The sequence below is a fragment of the Dama dama genome, chromosome 5 (assembly GCF_033118175.1).
Source record: "Dama dama isolate Ldn47 chromosome 5, ASM3311817v1, whole genome shotgun sequence".
Lineage (NCBI taxonomy): Eukaryota > Metazoa > Chordata > Mammalia > Artiodactyla > Cervidae > Dama > Dama dama.
Window position 1 is genome coordinate 106,317 of NC_083685.1, and position 18,227 is coordinate 124,543.

The 18,227-nt window shown below is 66.3% G+C and overlaps 1 protein-coding gene across 1 annotated transcript; it reads left to right on the top strand.

Moving 5' to 3' along the window:
- Nucleotides 1-439: 439 nt before the first annotated feature.
- RTN4R (reticulon 4 receptor) lies at nucleotides 440-17,947 on the top strand. Its single transcript, XM_061140794.1, has 2 exons — nucleotides 440-479; nucleotides 16,539-17,947. Exons 1-2 carry the CDS (start codon nucleotides 458-460, stop codon nucleotides 17,945-17,947), a joined length of 1,431 nt encoding a protein of 476 aa, XP_060996777.1. The 5' UTR covers nucleotides 440-457.
- Nucleotides 17,948-18,227: the final 280 nt, after the last annotated feature.

The window sequence follows — 18,227 nt, forward strand, 5'->3', positions numbered from 1 at the left end:
GAAACGCGCCGCCTTTGTCCGGGCCGCGCGGCGCCGCTGCACCGGGCGGGCCGAGCGCCTCCCTGCCGCCCAGCCCGCGTCCCCGGCCCACGCCCCTCCCGCCGGCCCGGCCCGGCCCGGCCCGGCGCGCGCAGGTGGGCGCCCCGCCCGCCGCCAGGCCCCGCCCCGGCCCGCCCCCGGCCCGCCCCGCCCGGCCCGGCCGGCGGGGACCCGGCGGAGCGCTCGCGCGTCAAACCACATGATCCCATAAAACATTCATCGGCTCCCGGCCCGCCGCCCTCGCCTCCGCGCCGCCGCCCGCAGCCCAGCCGACCGGGCGGAGCGCGCAGCCTCGTCCCGCGGCCGGGCCGGGGCCGGGCCGGAGCGGCGGCGCCTGGATGCGGACCCGGCCGCGGGCGGACGGGCGCCGGCCCCGGAGCGACTTTCGGTTTCCCACGCGCCCCGCCCGACCCCTACGATGAAGAGGGCGTCCGCCAGAGGTGAGTGCCGCGCCCGGGCCGGCCGCGCGCGGGATCCGGGCGGCCCTCCCCGAGCCGCGGGGCGCGCCCGGGCTGCCGGGTGCTGCGGAGGGTCACCGCAGTGCCGCCCGGCCCCGGGAGGGCGGAGCCCGCGGCGGCAGGAAAAGTTGCCGCTTGCCGGGAAAGTTGGCGGCGGCGACGGGGCCGGCGGCGGGGCCAGGGTTGGGGGCTGCTGTCGGAAAGGGTGGGGTCCCGCTTCGGAGCGCCCGGCCGCGAAGGGGTTAACGAGCAGGTCTGCAGAAACGCGGGCACCCAGCAGGGGCGGGAGTGTCCAGCCGCCCCCCTCCTCGCGCCCCGCGGACTCGGCTCAGGACCTCTGGTTTTTCTGGGGTCAGACGCAGCGGGATGATGGGGGCGTCGACGACAGTAGAGGGCGTGCGGGGCGGGGCTGACCCAGAGCTGTCCCCCCCTAGGGGGCGGGCGAGAAGAGGTGCATGCAAGCACCCCCCATCCGCAACCTGAGGGCCCCTGAGGGCTGCGCGGAGCGGCAGGGGACGTGAAGCGACTCGAGCGCCCCCTCTCTGGCGGCTCCCGCGGGACCCTTCCCCTCTACCTGGTGTGAAGGGCTGGGGGCGGGTGGGGCATGCGTTGCTTGGAGGGTGCGCCCCTGGTCTCCCCCACCTTCGTGTCCGTGGTGCCGCAGGCTGCACACGTTTCTGTGCACGTGCTCATGTCCACAAGGCTGCACACTTGCACACGCATGTGCACACGCGTGCCAGGCTGCCCCGCGTACACGCGCGCACACGCTGTGGTGCACATCCGCCCCCGCCCGCACGCCCACGGCCACGCGTGCATATAGCACGCGCGCTGTGGTCGCCTCGGTGGGAGCACGCTGGGCGCACAGGAGCACGTGTCCTGGCCAGGAGGCCGGGCAGCGGGAACTCAGCGGGGGGGAAAGGGCTGGAGGAGCCGCCCGCGTCCAGGGAGCCTCGGGGCCCAGCCGCGGAGCCTGTGCGGCCTGAACTCCATGTGCGTCTGCACGTGTGTCTCTGTTCGCATGACCGCGTGTTCCTGCGAGCACAGCAGCGTCTGTCTCTTCCACTCCCGGCACAGGTGCCCTGTGTGCCCAGGCAGGCCATGGCCGGCTTCCCCCGACCCGGATCTGTAGCAGAGCCCCGGGAACCGTGTGCTGGGGGCTAGTTCAGTGCCCAGCCCTGGGCTTGAGGCCAAAGAGCTGTCTGATTGCCCCCCTCCCCCCAGGCTGGGGCAGAGCTGGCTGATGGGGGCTGGGACCCACCTGGGCGGGGAAGGCCCACTTCACACCTCGAGGTCAGTGCCTCAGTGCTGTGACACACAGGCCAGCCCCTGGCACACCCCGGAGTCTGCCACTTGGTCCGGCTCAGGGTAAGCATGTGCCCACCCCACAGCTGACCCAGGGTGACCTCATGAAGGCTCTGTCCCCAGTGGCTGGTGGTCTCCACAGCGAGAATCCTCTGGGTGAGGGGTTCTGTGGTGGGTCACCTTCCTCAGCTGCTAGGCTGGAGGACTGAGGTAAGGGTGTAGGTTTCCCGCTCTCACCGTGGTGAGCAGGACCCCAGGCCAGGGCTCAGAGAAGTGGGGCCACACCACCCGGCCCCCCTCCAACAGTGTCTTTGTCTATAGAATGAGGACAAGCAGCTCGTCCCTATAGGCTGCGGGGTGGGTCCCGTGATGGGGCAGGCAGTGGGGACTGGCTGCTCCTTTTCTCAGCCTCAGTCTTCCTATCTGTAAAGTGGGTACCCTCCCCACTCCTGCTCCACTGGAGGTGAGGGAGGAACCAGCGCCCACATGAGGCAGGAGGCTACTCACAGACCCCAATTCCTGGGTGTGGAATGGAAGGAGAATCAGGCCCGGATGTGGTCCCAGCTCCGCCACTGGCCATGGTGTGACCTTGGGTGTGTGGTTCACCTCACTGGGGACATGGGTCAGTGATCAGGCCTCCCTCAGGAGTAGCTGGGGACATGTAAAGGGTGAGGCCCCCACGGAGTGCTGGCCCCGGTGCTTCTGCCTGCAGCCTACTGAGAACACCACCACCCCGCTCTGGTCTGCAGTTCCACACAGGGAAGTCCTGGAACCTTGCACTGCCAGCAGGACGCTCCCCACTAAGATGGGGAACAAAGGCCCATGGATATCCCTGGGGAGCTGGAGAAGGGAGGGGCAGGTGGGGGCAGGAGGAAGAGAGGGCGCTGCAGGAGGGGGACGTAGCCATGTGTGTCCCCCACGCCGGGCTGCTGAACCCCGAGCCTTGGCTTTCTGACATGACGACCAGTGCCAGCTGGGGGCCCACGGTCAGGGCTGGCTCTCCGCGTGGTCGTGGAGGAGAGGTGGGGCCAGGAGTCTCAACCAGCAGGAGGTCTTGTGGGGGGGTCTGTGGGAAACATGCTGGGGCTCCAGGAGGCAGGGGGGAGCCCCCCCCAGGGGGGCCGTTTTCCTGCTCTCCTGGGCCTGTAGCCAGAAAGTCCCCACAGAGCCTCAGTCTGTGTGTGCACAGGGGTTCAGGAGCCGGAGGGGAGACTAGGAGTGTCTCTGGGAGTCGGGGGTAGGTGTGAGCGGCTCCCCCACCCCCGGCCCCGTCCTGGCCTTCCTGACTGCTCTTGGCTCTGCACCGTCTGTGTTGACCTCAGACCCCCAGGCCCACCCGCTCCTCCCCTCCCAGCGGCCGGTCCCCAGGCCCCGCCTTTGCCCCTGGGTGGTCCCTCACTGGCTCCCTGGCTCTCCTGGCGTCAGATGCCCTCTGAGCCTGGCAGCTGAGCGCCGTGGCCCTTGCCCGTCTTGAGCTGCTAGGACTGAACGCTTTTGAAGGACAGGTGACCACGGAGCTGGAAGCGTCCGCCCAGGCCGGAGGGCGGGCAGCACCCACAGCCTGCATCTCCGCCATCGCTGGAGCCTGTGGGCCTGGCCGGGCGTCTTCTGCTGCAGTTTCTTCCTTGGTCGCTGTATCTTAAACTCTGCGCACGATGGGACCCGCTCCTGTGTGTCCGGGTGTGCGGGTGAGGGTGAAGCCCTTTCCGAGGACCTGCCTTCAGTCGTGTGTCCTAAGCGGCCTTGGTCTCTCACCGCGGCCGCTTGTGCAGCAGGACACGGAGACCAGGTGCAGACACCATGGAGGGGCCCGGGGGTGTGGCCGTGTGCCACCGCCCCCCCCCGAGGAGGCGGGGCCTGGCCCAGCCCCGCCCACCTGCCCGGAGCCGGGCTCCGAGGGCCTCTCACGTCCGGCCTGCTGGCCACATCCTGGTCCAGCCCTGGTGCCCCAGGCGCCATGGGCCGGCCTCTCCCCTGCCCACCCTAACCCAGAGGTGGAGCTGAAGGAGCCAGGTGGCCGCACTCACACCGGGCACGTGGCGAGCCCCAGCTGGGCCCTGGCATGTGGAGCCAGGCCCATGCTGACAAGGGGAGCCCGGGACAGGAAGCGGGGTGTCCCGAGCTGACTCAGCTTTGTTCAGGCAGCCGCCTGGTGCCCCCGAGGGGGGAGGGTGCTCCTTGGCCCAACGCCATCACAGAACAGGCTCCAGGGGATCTTGGTTCCACGGAGTGTTGGGGGGACTGGACGAGCGTTTCGCGGTCAGGTTTGGGACTGGCTGGGTAGGAGGTGCTGACGGAGCTTCTTTACTGCAGGGCGTCGGATGGGCAGAGCCCCTCTGACGGGCACCCTGTGTAGCACACTCAGGGCCTGCGGTGCCCAGGAGCCCGCTTTGGGAACCAGTGGCTGAGATCCAATGGAAGGGCTGGGAGGGGGACCTTGGGGCCCCCACCCAGGGCCCCAGGGAGGGGAGGCCATCCCACACAAGCCCTGCAGCCACACACCTGGTGGGTGGAGGGACTGTGCTCTCCTGGCAGCAAGGCAATGTGCAAATTTAACCTTTGGGTTTATGGCTCTATTTCTTTGCAGCAAATGTCACGGGAAATGTCAGGCTGAGGCTGAAGCTGATGGGTGAGGGGCCCATCGAGGAAAGGGGTTGGGTACTGAGGGACTCGGGCCATGGCAGGGCCCTGGGTCCCTCACCTCCTCCAGGGAGCCCTCTCAGATTGCCCCTCAACTGCTTGGTCCCAGCACAGTGTCCCTGTTCTGTCCCAACCCTTGCAACTTTGCTGAGATGGTGCCTTTATTTACCTCCCACCAGAGCCCAGATGGGACAGGCTCGGGGACCTGCCAGAATTCTCCTCGGCCTGAAGTCTGGCAGCCGTTGGATCAGCCCAGGCAGGACCAGCCTGCTGTGTGACCTTGGGCAGCAGCACCCTCTCCCGGTCACCAGAGGCCTCGTCCGTGACCCACGGCGGCCAACACCCGGCCCGATGCCTTCATGGGTGGGAAAATGCCCTGAGTCGGAGGTGTGTGGGGTGCTGGGGTGTGTGTGAGGCCCGTGGGGGCAGGGGGCTGGCTCATGGCGTCCTGTGGCTGCTCCAGGCAGAGAGTAGGTGCTCAGCACACACAGAGAGGACTTGCACGGCGGGGTGGGGCTTGAGGCCAGTGGGCAGTCTGCAGCCACTGGACCTGCTGGCCTCCAGGCCGGCCGGGCAGGGCCAGCTCTGAGGCCTCAGCCTGGCCTGCCATGGAGTGCCGTCTGGGCCGCAGCTCTCAGGGGGTTGGTTAACAAATGTCCGCTGCTTCCAGGCTGTGTGCCAGGCGTGTGCACATGAGGGGGATCTCGGGCCCCTGGGCTGCCACCCCTGGCAGCTCCGCACCTGTTTCCCTCCACGTGCCTCCCTGGGGGTCTCGGGCTCCCCAGCTTCAGTCTGTCTGGTGGTCATTGCCCTGTACCACGCATCCCTCCACCCCTACATCCGGGCCCAAGGCCCAGCGTCCTGGCCACCTCCCGCTACCCTTCCCCAAGGGCAAGTCCAGTGTCAAGCCGGACCCCTCCCCGCCCGCCCCCTGTATCCCTCCTTGGGGGTCTGCTGCAGACCGGCCCACTCCTGGGCCTGTGGCCACAGATGCCCACGTATCCTCGCCACCATCTCATCTTCCTTTCAGGCTCTGAGACGCTGTCCTAAACATGCTGCCAGCCAGGTCCCTCCTGCCCTGAACTCTCCCGTGTCCTCCCCCAGCCCCGCCCCCAACGACGAGGCCTGCTCTGGGGGTCTTGTTCGGGAAAGTCTCTTCCACTCCAGCTCCCGAGTCCCAGCATCTGGCACTCACACACCTGCCTCCCCACCGTCCACATCTCCAAGTTCAGGCCAGGGCTGGTGTTGGGGCACAGGCTGGGGTGGGTGCAGGAACGGTGGCATGGCCTCAGGAGTGCCCTGAGTCAGCATCCAGGGCCCCGGGCACCGGTGGTCTTTGGGGCCAGTGGCTGTCGGGCACGGGCTGGGTGCCCAAGGTGGCCCCAAATAAAGGGTACAGGTCTGCAGAGGATGCCCACCCATGGGCAGTGTTCTCCTCAAGGGCCGAGGGGGACTGCATGGGGAGCATGGGCTTTGGCCCGGGCCAGCCGTGCCCCGGCAGGCCCCTCGCTCTCTGGGCCTCCCTGCCACTCCTTAGAAACTCCAGGTTTCTAAGGGAGTCAGTGGAGACTGCTGCCCAGGGCCCCACTGGGGGCTGGACTGTCCCAGCTCTTGGGGCCCCTTTCTGCTCAGCTGGGACCCCCCTGCCCTGCGCTGGGCCATGCTATGGGAATAGAGACTATGATGGCGCTGCCTGAGACCCCCACGTCCTGCCCTGCCCCGAGGACATCGGGCGGCGCTCAGGCTAGATTGTGGGGTCTCCCCACCCATATGCCCCATCCGGGCCCCCACCCACCTGCCCGCCTGCCGCATGGCAGCCTCCCCTTGGGATGGTCGGTTTGGCCTAGCAGCTGAGGCCAGACTTGGGGAGCACCCTCCTCAGCCCTGCTGGCAGGGTGAGCTGTGCCCCACACTTCACACGACGTGAGGGGCAGGGGGACCCCCGACAGGTCCCTGAGGGCGGCTGGCTTTCAGCTGCATCCCCGGCAGGTGTCCCATGCAGGGCCGCAGGGACCTTGAGATTCCTGTGACATATTCAGGCCCTCGGGTCCTGGGGAGACGCCCGAAAGCCCATGAGGGTCCCCAGAGGAGCTGGTGTGGGAGCTGGTAGGCTGGTGACGAGCCTGAGGCCTGGGCCCCACTGGGCCCCTGATGAGGCCACACTGGGCCCCCATCCTGGCCCAGAACCGGGGACTCCTGGCTCAGGAGGGCAGGGTCGGGGGGGTCAGATGAGTAGGGGGGCCAAGAGGGGTGCAGGGAGGGGTGCGGGGAGCTCGAGCTGGACGGACAGGGCCGTGGGGGCGGGGGTGGCGAGCTCCGAGCTCCCACTGGCGGGCACAGGGCCCCTGGCCAGATCCAGGCCACGTGTCATCTCTCGGCCTCAGCCCCGGTTTCTGCCACGCAGAGGCTGACACAGGGACAGGTGTGACAAGCGTCTGGCTTCCTGTGCGAGAATCAGCAAAAGAAAAACTCTCCCCATAGAGACGTTCCTGCTGCATCCCTCCCCAACGTCACCGAGAGGGCCCGTCACAGCCGAGACAGATGGTGGCCCTAGGGACCGCACTCGTCACCTGCTCCTGGGGCGGCGGGCGGGGCGGCCGGGGGGGTCAGTGCCTCTCCGGAGCCCACCCTTCAGCACTGGGCCTGGTGGGCGCTGGGAATCGGGGAGGCTCCCCATCCGACCCCTGCGACCTGTTTCCTGCCAAGCGGACAGCTCGGACGTGGGGGCAGGGGCCACTGTCCCCATGTTGCCAGGGCTGGCTGTCTGCGCTCTTCGGCTGAGGGGACGAGTCTGCGGAGGGTGGACCACCGGGCGGGGCCCTTGAGGGGCTCCCGCTGTCAGGACAGCCTCCCCTGCACCTCCTCCTGGGCAGCCACCCCGTCCAGTGTGGGCACATGAGCCCAGATGGACCAGCGGAAAACATGTCTGACTCGCCCTGTTCGCGCCTGCGGCCCAGGGTTGGGGGCAGGGCAGAAACAAGCGAGGAGACTGTCGAGGTGACCGTGGAGGGGGGGTGAAGAGCCCCCACCCACGGGGGTCTGTCGGGCTCACAGCCTCCACCCCCCCACTCACAGACGACAAACCTGGGTCTGAGAAGCCGAGGTCGCCGGAGTCCCCGGGCTGAGCAAGGAGAGAGGACATGAAATAAATTAGGAAAAATTTGGGGGAAAAGGCAAACATGTGTGTCAGGCTGGGCAGAGCGTGGAGGGCTGGGCCGGAGGCAGGGAAGCCGGCTGGGAGCCGGGTGGGTGAGAGGCAGGGCCTCACCGGGGCCAAGTGGTGTGATGTGCAGGTGGCCCCCGGGTGCCCAGCTGCAGGGCGTCCCCAGCAACGCCCAGGGCCTCCCGGGGCTGCTCCCCAGCCCCTCGGCCTCAGGCACTTCTGGGCCTGGGAGGCAGGTGGCGGAGGCCCAGTGGGGCACCTCTCCCGGGGGGCGGGTGCTCAGGAAACCAGGCCAGCCTACCGGCCCCACCCCGGGGCGCCTGGCACAGCGGCCGAAGCGCCTTGACCTGCTTCTCCATGAGCAGCAGCGCCCGATGCTCCCACCCTCACTGGTGAGAAGCCGCCAACGAGCTCCATCCCAAATTGATTTCAAATAAGGCAGAGTTATCACACAATCATATAGGAATAATTTATCACTCGTCAATAAAGGAGCAATTACTTATTCACGTCACCCACCCCTCCCACACGCCAGGCGTTTGGATGCAGGCACGCGACTGGGGCTCACGTAGAGGCAGGAGGAAGGCCTGTCCGCGCTCTGCCAAGGTCAGCGGACCCCCCACCCCGAGGCCCCGGGGGTTTTTCCCCCTGGCTCCCCTGCTCCTGAGGGTCCCCAGTCTGGGGTCAGGGGGTCAGATCTGTGACCCGGGAGCACCCAGGGCAGGGGACTCTGAGAGGCCCAGCACACGGATGGTCTTCAGGCTAGAAGCCATCCCTCTGAGAGCCTGGATTTCCGAGGCCTCGGAGCCAAGCGCCCGATGCTCCCTGGAGACCGGGGGCGTCCTTGGCCACCCTTGGCCGAGCAGCAGCTGAAGAGCAGCCAGCCGCCCGCCGCGCGGAGGCTTAGGGAGCGTCAGTCCCAGTTTCTCCCCCGCCCCGCACCTTGGAGACGCTGCCGCTAACCCACGTTCCTCTTCACCTTCTGGCAGAGACACTTTATTTTCTTCTTTTTATTTATCTCTGTTTCTGAGGTTTCACTGCCAAGCCTGCAGTCTTTTTAAAAAGATAGCACTGTGGTCGGCCGCGTCTTGCTCAAAGTTAAAGCCTGCGCCGGGCCCTGGGAGGCTGGTCCCGGGGCTGTGGTGCACAGTCCTCCTCCAACCCAGCTGCTGCTGCTGCGTGCCCCGTTCTTCCAGATGGTTACCCCCACGTGTCCGTGGCTCCGACCCCAGTCCCCCTTCTCCAGCACGCTCGCCAGCGAGGCTGCCAGTTGAATGCATAACCAGTGTTTCCTAACCCGGGTCACACAGATGCTCGTCACCACATGGCCACAGGGGGCGACCCCTTGCTCTGGCATGGCCCTTTGTTTTTCCTGGAGTTTACAGCTGACTTTGTCTTTTGCCCTTGTCCCAGGTGCCACCCTCTGGGGCCTACTCTGCTCCACGGCAGGCACTCTGCTGGTGGTCTGGTTTCTCCCCAGGGTGGGGGGAATATCTCCCTCCAGGCCTTCACCTTGCCATCCCCTCCTGGGCCGGGCACACAGCCGTCCCTTCCCAGCTGCCCCTGACTGCCCTTCACCACCCAGTCTTTCTTGGGGTTCGTGTTTCCCTGTTTCTGGATTCACGTCCAGTTTTAGCTGAAACACATTCCACTGTCTAAGAAAGGCCCAGTGAAGAACCAGTCTGTGAGCCCTCGAATGTCAGCAGGTCTAAGCCGCGTGGCCCACTTCAAGGTGAGTCTGTGGCCGTGTTGCGGTTCCTCTCCTGACCCTGAGGCCTGAGGTCGTACCACGAATGTCCCACGTTGTGCCAGGCACTCGCCCGAGGGGGTCTTCAGCTCTGGGAGGTTCTCAAGTAGTATTTCTCGGATAACTTTCTCCTCTTATCTTCTGTTTTTCTTTCTGGAGTTTCCTAAGACAGGTGCTGGCTCTGTGTTCATCTTTTTCTCTTCTGTTTTTTTTGTTGTTGTTCTTCTTTCTAGAAGACTTCCTTGACCTTGTTTGCCAAACTTTCTATTGATTTTTGGTAATTTTAGTAGGTCTATCTTTAGCTCCCAGGATTGTTCTTGTTTCCTGATGGCTCTTTTTTCATAGCACCCTGTTCTTGTTTTATATCCTCTTCTGTCCCTGTGAGGACACTGGTTGGATTTCCCTAGTTTTCATCTACTCACTGCACAGTTTTTGCTTCCTCTAGAATCATTTCCACTTTTGTCAGCATTGGCACCTCTTCTAGACACCTGGTTTTCTGGTAATGTTTACTGGGGAGGCATGGAGGTGGGTGGGGTGCTCTGTTGAGAGAGGGGCCTGTCGACTGGCGAGTGTGGGTGATCAGGCAGGAACCACTCTGCCTGTCCCAGAGGCCACGGCGGAGACCAGAGCTACCAGACCTTGGGGTCCACCTCAGGCAGCCTGCGGAGTGGGATGCCTGAGCTGAGGAGGCAGCACTCGGGGGGTCAGGGAGCCCAGAGCCTGCACTGGGAGGGGGGCTCAGCGGCTCACCCACTGCAGGGGCTGCTTCCCTGCCCAGCTGTCTGGGTCCTTTGGGGCTCAGGGCCTGCCCTGGTCACCTGGTGTGGCAGGCGGGGGTCTTGGACGCTGTGCCCGGTCACCTGGTGTGCCCCAGCAGTTAGCATCCTGCTGGCTCCCCGTGGTCACTGCCCCTCCATCAGGCTCTGTGCCCACGCCTGAGGTGTGGGGTTGACGGTCATCTCCTCGCTGCACTGGGGGCATGTATCTTAGCCCCCAGGAGTTAGGGGTGTCAGTGCCTTGGGTGTTCCCAGGAGGCCCACTGGTGCTGGGTGCATGTGAAGCTAGGGTGCCAGGGTGGATGGACAGGTCCTCCCTGGGAGCCAAGCTTGGCCACGAAAGCCCTGCACAACCTAAGGCCCCGATGCTGGAGTGCTCGGTGCTGCCTCCCGTCTGCCCCGGGCCTGGGGGGCGGGGAGAAGGTCTCTCCTCCTCTGGGGCTCAGGGCCGGGTCACACGGAGAGTGGGGCAGTTGCTGGCCCACCAGCACCGTGCCATCCACTTGGTGGGAGGAGGGGACAGAGAGTCGGGTTTGACATACTTCCTCCAACGTCAGGATCCAGGCCCTGGCTGACAGATCTTCCCATTTAAGGACAAATAATAAAAGTGGGGCACCTTGGTCAGGAAAGGGGAGATGCCATGGCATGCAGGGCCTCCTTGCCAGCAGGCCTCCCCGGAGCCTCCCGTGGACACACAGCCACCCGAAGGCAATGGCCTTGGCCGGTGGCAGCATCTCGGGCTGAGGGTCCAGGCCCCCCACTTGCCTCTAGCCGGGGTGCTCCGTGGGCCTTGCTGCTTCTCCCCACCATCTCCCTTGCTGGTTGCTGCCCCACCCAAGCGCTGCCGCTCAGTTTCAAAGCCCCCAAGCACCCCGCCCAGGGTAAGCCCGAGTCGGGGCACAAACAACCCCGGTCGGGAGCATTTGGGAGGACTTGGCCCTCCTGGGACAGCAGAAGCAGGCTCCCAGTCCAGCTTCCCCTCGGGTCAGCGGTGCCCACAGTGGTCTAGAGCCAGGACAGGCTGATCCCCAGGGTGAGCAGTCCAGGGCCTCCAGAGCCCGGTGTTGTCTTTTCAGAGCCGAGTAAGTCCCGCTCTGCAGACGCCGCCGCTGGCCTCATCACCAATGCCAACAAGGGCCAAGGGCTTGGGAGCCGCTGACATGATGGCCCGTCAGCTTCTGCCACCAAGGCCAGCCGACCCCTTGGCCCGGCCCTGGGGCTCCTACATCTGCCCGTGTCACCTCGTCACAGCAGCCCCAGGGCCATCCAGCGGGCTTGCCTCTGAGTCCGGATCACCCAGCCCCCAGTAGCACACATCGAGAGAGGGTGTGTGTGTGTGTGTGCGTGCCCACAGTGCACGCCCAAAGTGTGGGCCCCGGGCATGGGCTCCCACACTGCAGTGGCCTTGCCGAAGGCGGCCAATAGGGCTTCACGGAAATAGTCAGCTTCGAGCTGGCCACAGAGGCAAGGTCCTGGGAGGACAGGGGAGGTCGGGAGCCAGCCCTGTTGGCCCTGCCAGTCTCGGAATTTGGTCTGGGACAGGAGAGGGCAGTGGATGGCATCAGGGCAGGCTGGTGGGCCTGGAAGTAGCTGTGTGGCAGCAGGTCCCAGGCCCTGGTGTGGGGCACGCCCCGTCTTTGAGCCCCCCTGGGGCAGGGGCATGTCGGCCAGCGGCCAGTTTCTCATTAGCATCCTCTGGGGACGCGAGCCAACACTGGCCACTGCATTGCATTAGCACAGGACCCTGACGAGCCAGTCGTGCGGACAGAGATCCCCAGGTAATTAGGCAGCCAGTGTTTGCTGCGGGCCTGATGGTGTGCGTGGTGGGAGGAGGAAGTGCCTGCTGAGTCCCTGCTGGGAGTCGGGCATGGCCTACTCGAGCGGTCCTGGGGCTGGACCAGGCTTCCTCTGTCTGTCATCAGTGCCTCCCCTTCCCCCCGCCCTGTGGGGCCCCGGGGCCAGGGCCGGGGAGGTGGGCGCCATGGAAGAGCATGTGCCTGGACAGGGCGGGGTCCTGAGCCCGTGCACCCCGCATCCTGCCCGTCAGAGGGTGCTCTTGGATCCTCACTTGGCGGTTGGCTTCAGTGTGCCTCCCTCGATGTCTGCCTGCGGCCAGCTGGGCTCTGTGGCCCCGGCAGCCCCCAGACGCTGTGTGGTGGGGTGACAGGTCAGGCAGCGTGCACTCTGCACCCAGGCCTCCCGGTTCCATGCGGCCAGGCCCCCTCCCTGTCACCCTCTGCGTAACTGCCTCCCAGGTGCCGTGTTGGCTGGAAATCTGGGGTTTGAGGCGGGGCTGCTGGCTGAGGCCGTGGTGGGAGCTTTGGCTCGCTGCAGTTCAGGCAGGCCTTTCAGTGCCCGGACCCCCGAGACTGGGACGCCTGCCAGTTCCTGGGCTGTGAGCGGGTGCCCCACCCACCACCCCCGAATCACCTGTAAAACAGGCAACACGTTAGTCCCCTGGAGACTGCCGGGCCCGCTCACCCCAGGTCTGCCCGTCACAGGCTCTGCCCACAGCGGGCCTGTCTCCCCCACTGCTTGGCCTGGCGTTTGGAACCGCTCAGCCCCGTGTCCAGCACCCTCCTGCCACGGTGGGTCACCTTGCCCGCTAGGGATCGGGCCAGCCCATGCACCCCCGCCGCCCACCCCTGAGCCAGGCAAGGGGCCCGAAACGGCCCAGCCACGTGTGCTGCGCTGAGCGTGTCTGTGCCTGCCGGCCGGACGGAAGGTAGGCGGTGAGGATGAGAAACGGCGATGACCGAGGGGGACAGATGGGCGTCGGGGGTGGCGGTGAGCCCGTCGCGGGGGGAGCCGGCAGGGATGGGACGCGTGCAGCCACGCTGGGGAGCCGTGACCCTTGCGCGTGGACGCCACCCCCACCTGAGCTATTTCTGGCCTGGCTGAGCTGGCTGCGGCCCCCTGTTCTGCCTTGTAACCATGGTTGGTGACGTGACCCCCTGTGGGATGTTCTCAGTGCTCTAGAGGGTCCTGGGCGGATGCTGCCGGAGCCCACCACAGACAGCCGACCCCAGGCTCCAGGACCTGAGGCCAGCTGCCCACACCTCCAAGTCTGGCCCGCTCCGGCTGCGGCCACGCCAGCTGCCCTTTGGGCTGGGACTGCTGGTGCCTCTGGCCCCTCCTGGCCGTTCTGTGGCTCCTTGTTTTGCCCACGTTTCCCCAGGACCTGCTCTGAGTGGCAGCAGCTCACAGCTTAACCGCTCACTGCCTCAGCTTCCTAATCTGAAGGTGGGCTCACACACTGAAAAGAAAACAGGTTCTCACGTGACTCCGACTCAGGCCTTTGTGTACCAACTGGTGGGCCCTCCTGACAGCCTGCAGAGGGGGTGTCACGGCCGCCCCATCACCACAGGGAGGCTCTGGGCCTCAAGGCTGGCAGCCCTGAGCCATCTCTTTGGTGCAGATGGCCTTGGAGGCCACACCAGGCCTGACACCTCCCAGCCTCCTGGCCTTGTCAGCAGCCAGGAGGAGAGACCCTGAACAGCATCTGGTCTCCATGCCCCCACCTCCCAGGCCCGAGGGGCTGGAACCACGGCTCCAGAGCAGACCTGGCCTAAGCTGGAGGTGCCCCTCTGCGGGGAGGGCACCGGAGAAGACCCCAGCCATTCTCTGCAGAGGCCCTGGGACAGGAGGGTTTGGCTCTGGAGGAAGCTGAGAGGGCCTGCTGGCCTGGCATGGGACCCGGGTCGTGAGGCTTGCAGGGGCCTGAGGGGGCCTGGTGTACCGTGCCATGGTTTCTGTGAATGAGGCCCATGCGCAGAGTGGTTTTCTCACCTTGTGTGCAGGAGGTCAGCTCCCACTGGGGTCCAGTGGGGCCGGTGCAGTGGGTGGCCAGCTGGAGCCTGGGGCAGGATTGAGGAGAGAGAAAGGAGAGGCAGGTGAGCAGGGCGCAACCTGAGGGCGTCTGATGGGGGCAGACCTGGAGGCCTGAGAGGCCCGGACCGCGGAGGCCAGCAAGGAGGGGGTTGGGGGGAGCATTGTGGGACAAGGGGATGGGCTGGGAGACAGTCTGGGGATGGCTGAGGGACGGGGGGTGGGGATGCCTTCTAAGGTGAGAGGGATTAGGTGAGTGGTGGGGTCCAGGCCCTGGGGCGTGGCCAGGGGCGGCCTCCCACTACCTGGTGGGGGCTCCCGTGTTCCAGGGCCTCCGCCGTGAGTATGAACACATGACCCAAAGTTGGGCTTGATTATCTCATAAAGAGATGCCCCCTCTGCTTGCTCAGCAGAGGGGTTGCCATGGAGACCAGCGGGCAAGCCCCAAGGGGGCCAGGCCAGAGCCAATTACCGCGGCTGAGGCGAGGAGCGGGCCCACTGCCGGCTGCTGTGCTGACAGCAGGGCCCGTGCAGAGGGACTGACCCTCAGAAGTTGGTTTCCAAAAAGCTGCCGGCTGGGCGAGAGGGAGCCATGTCTGTATGCCTGATGCCTGCCTCCTGGCAGGACCCAGACACGTGGCCTGTGGCCTATGGTCCTCTGGAGGCCCCGCATGGAGACGGCCAGTGCTGGTGGTGAGCTGACCTCAACCCAGACAACTTCATGGACCGTGGCTGCCAGCCTGGGAGGCACGGGTCAGGGGGCAAGGGTAACAGAGCTCAGTCGGCAGGCATGGGGTGGGTTGGTCACAATGGCATGGCCCAGCCGTGGTGGTGAGGTCCAGAGTTGGCCTGATGAAGGCCTGCCCCCCCGCCTGGCCCCCACCCCAGAGAGTCCCCTGCCACAAGGTTTCAGGAACAGGAAGTACCATTTTTATAGCACAGGCACATTCCGCGGTAACAGCAGTGGGAGGCCACAGAGCTGGCCTCACCGGGCCTTGCCTCCCAAAGGAGGCCTGGAAGGAGACAGTAGGGAGGGGATGCCAGCTGAGATGCCACCCGGTGACCTCCTGTGTGCTGCCAGCCCAGGTAGGGGCATCCAGGGCTTGCAGGAGGTGGGCCTGGGGCTTCCGTGTCCCCAGCAGCCAACAAACGGCCCAGCCCCAGTGGACACGCCCAGCCTGCTGGGCCTCTGGGCTTGGGGCAGATGTCAGCACTTGCCCAGGCAGAGAGGACCCAGGAGGGGGCGGGAGCCCAAGGTCACAGTCCTGGGTGGGGGAAGCTGACCCATGGTCCTCTCCTTTCTCCCTCCCGGCTCCAACCCCAGCACTTAGCTGGCCTCAGGTCTGCAGAAACCTGCTCTTAGCTGGCTGCCAAGGAAGGTGTTAGCTGTCAATGCAGGTGTTAGCTGTCAACGAAGGTGTTAGCTGATAACTCAAGTGTTAGCTGATAAGCCATAACCCTCCCAGGGGGATTCACATTTTAATAGACTCACTCCTGAGGCAGAAAGAACCTCTGCATTCAAAGCAGAGGCTCTAATGGTGAGGTGACAGGCAGGGAGCCCAGTGGTGGGCGTGTGGCCCTGCCCATGAGCCCAGCCTGGGGACAGCACCCAGGAGCGCTCTCCCACCCACTCCAGGTCTTGGGTGAGGCCCTGTGATGGGGGAGGGAAGAGGGGGGCTGCATCCCTCTGGCTGGGGTGGAACCCCTGGGAGAGTGTCTGGGCATAAGGGTTGGGCGCAGCTGGACTGGAGTAAGCTCCTTGCCCAGGTAGGAGATGGAGCAGAAAATGAGGCGGAGGGGAGGAGGCGGCCAGAGGTTCACCAGGAAGCATGCCTGCCCCCAGTCCTGGACCTGCCTGCCCCTGCCCCTGCCCTCAGGGCTCCTGATCCAGGAGCTGGTGGGGCAGTTTCCTGGGTCCGGCTGTGGGACCAGACCCTGGCTGAAGGCCGAGGGGCTGCAGCTCCCAGCTCCCTAGGTGGTGATGCTCCCTAGGGGCTCTGGGTCACATCCCCACCCTTCCTGCAGCCCGTGAGGACCTTCTTGGGGTGGCTGATGCTGCTGCAGAAGCTCTAAGAAGACAGGCCTAAACGTGAGCCGTAGCCCCAGGCTCGCGGCATGAGTGGGGCCCACCTGGTGTACCAGTGTTTGCCAGGGGCTTCTCTCCCCGCCTGGCCTGTGAGCTGCTGGCGCTAGGACTGCGTGCAGGCCCACCGGTGCTCTGGCGTCTACAGGTGTGCATGTCCATCCCAGGAGGCCTTCCCGTGGACCCCGAGTGGTGGCTGCGGCGTGGCAGCTCATGTATTTGAGTCCCAGGCGGCAGTCAAGATCTCCCGCGGAGCTTGAGACCGCTGGCGGGTTTTGGGGTGCAGCAACTTCCTCATGGCAGGTGGAGCAAGGATCCCCGCACTGGAGGTCCCGGGGCAAAGCTCCTCCTGCAAACCCCGCCCTCGCTGGTCCCGCCCACTCACCGGGGCAGAGCCCCTCCTGCAAGCCCGGCTCTCGCGGCCCCGCCCACTCACAGGGGCGGAAACCCTCCTGCAAACCCTGGCCCCGCCCCGCCCACTCACCGCCCTCCGCTCTGCCCGCAGGAAGCCAGCTGCTGGCCTGGGTGCTGTGGCTGCAGGCGTGGAGGGTGGCGGCGCCCTGCCCAGGCGCCTGCGTGTGCTACAACGAACCCAAGGTGACCACCAGCTGCCCGCAGCAGGGTCTGCAGGCCGTGCCCGCCGACATCCCGGCCGCCAGCCAGCGAGTCTTCCTGCACGGCAACCGCATCGCGTACGTGCCCGCTGCCGGCTTCCGCGCCTGCCGCAACCTCACCATCCTGTGGCTGCACTCGAACGCGCTGGCCCACATCGACGCGGCCGCCTTCTCCGGCCTGGCGCTCCTGGAGCAGCTGGACCTCAGCGACAACGCGCAGCTGCGGTCCGTGGACCCCGCCACGTTCCGGGGCCTGGGCCGCCTGCACACGCTGCACCTGGACCGCTGCGGCCTACGGGAACTGGGCCCCGGCCTGTTCCGCGGCCTGGCCGCCCTGCAGTACCTCTACCTGCAGGACAACGGGCTGCAGGCGCTTCCCGACGACGCCTTCAGCGACCTGGGCAACCTCACGCACCTCTTCCTGCACGGCAACCGCATCCCCAGTGTACCCGAGCGCGCCTTCCGCGGCCTGCACAGCCTCGACCGCCTCCTGCTGCACCAGAACCGCGTGGCGCGTGTGCACCCGCACGCTTTCCGGGACCTCGGCCGCCTCATGACGCTCTACCTGTTTGCCAACAACCTCTCCGCGCTGCCCGCGGAGGCCCTGGCGCCCCTGCGTTCCCTGCAGTACCTGCGGCTCAACGACAACCCCTGGGTGTGCGACTGCCGTGCGCGCCCGCTCTGGGCCTGGCTGCAGCAGTTCCGCGGCTCCTCGTCAGAGCTGCTTTGCAGCCTGCCCGCGCGCCTGGCCGGCCGTGACCTCAAGCGCTTGGCCGCCACTGACCTGGAGGGCTGCGCCGTGGCCACGCGGCCGGCCCCTCCCGTCTGGACCGGCGGGCCTGCCGACGAGGAGCCTCTAGGGCTGCCCAAGTGCTGCCAGCCGGACGCCGCAGACAAGGCCTCGGTGCTGGAGGCCGGGAGGCCCGCCTCGGCCGGCAACGCTCTCAAGGGACGAGTGCCGCCCGGCGACGGCGCTCCGGGAAACCGCTCTGGCCCGCGGCACATCAACGACTCGCCCTTCGGGACCCTGCCGGGCTCAGCCGAGCCCCCCCTGACCGCGGTGCAGCCTGAGGGCTCCCAGCCCCCTGAGTCCCCCACCACAGGCCCGCGTCGGCGGCCAGGCTGTTCCCGCAAGAACCGCACGCGCAGCCATTGCCGTCTGGGCCAGGCGGGCGGTGGGGGCAGTGGGGGCGGCGGGGCCGGCGGGGTGGAGGGCTCGGGCGCCCCACCCGGCCTCGCCAGCGGCCTCGTCCCCCTGGCTCTGGCGCTGGTGCTGTGGACGGTGCTCGGGCGCTGTTGACTGGCCCCCGAGCGCAAGGCCTCTCTCAGCAGCTGGGTGTGTGTACATACGGGGTACCCTCGCGCCACCAGCCAGCCGGCCTGCCGCCCTCCCTGGCAGCGCCGCCCACCGCCCACCCGCCTGCCCTCCCCAACTCCACCCGTCATGTTTACAGGGCAAGGCGGGGCGTTTGTTCCAGAACGCCGCCTCCCGCCCGGAACGCAGTATAGAGAGATATGCATTTTATTTTACTTGTGTAAAAATATTGGACGATGTGGAATAAAGAGCTCATTTCGTAAGC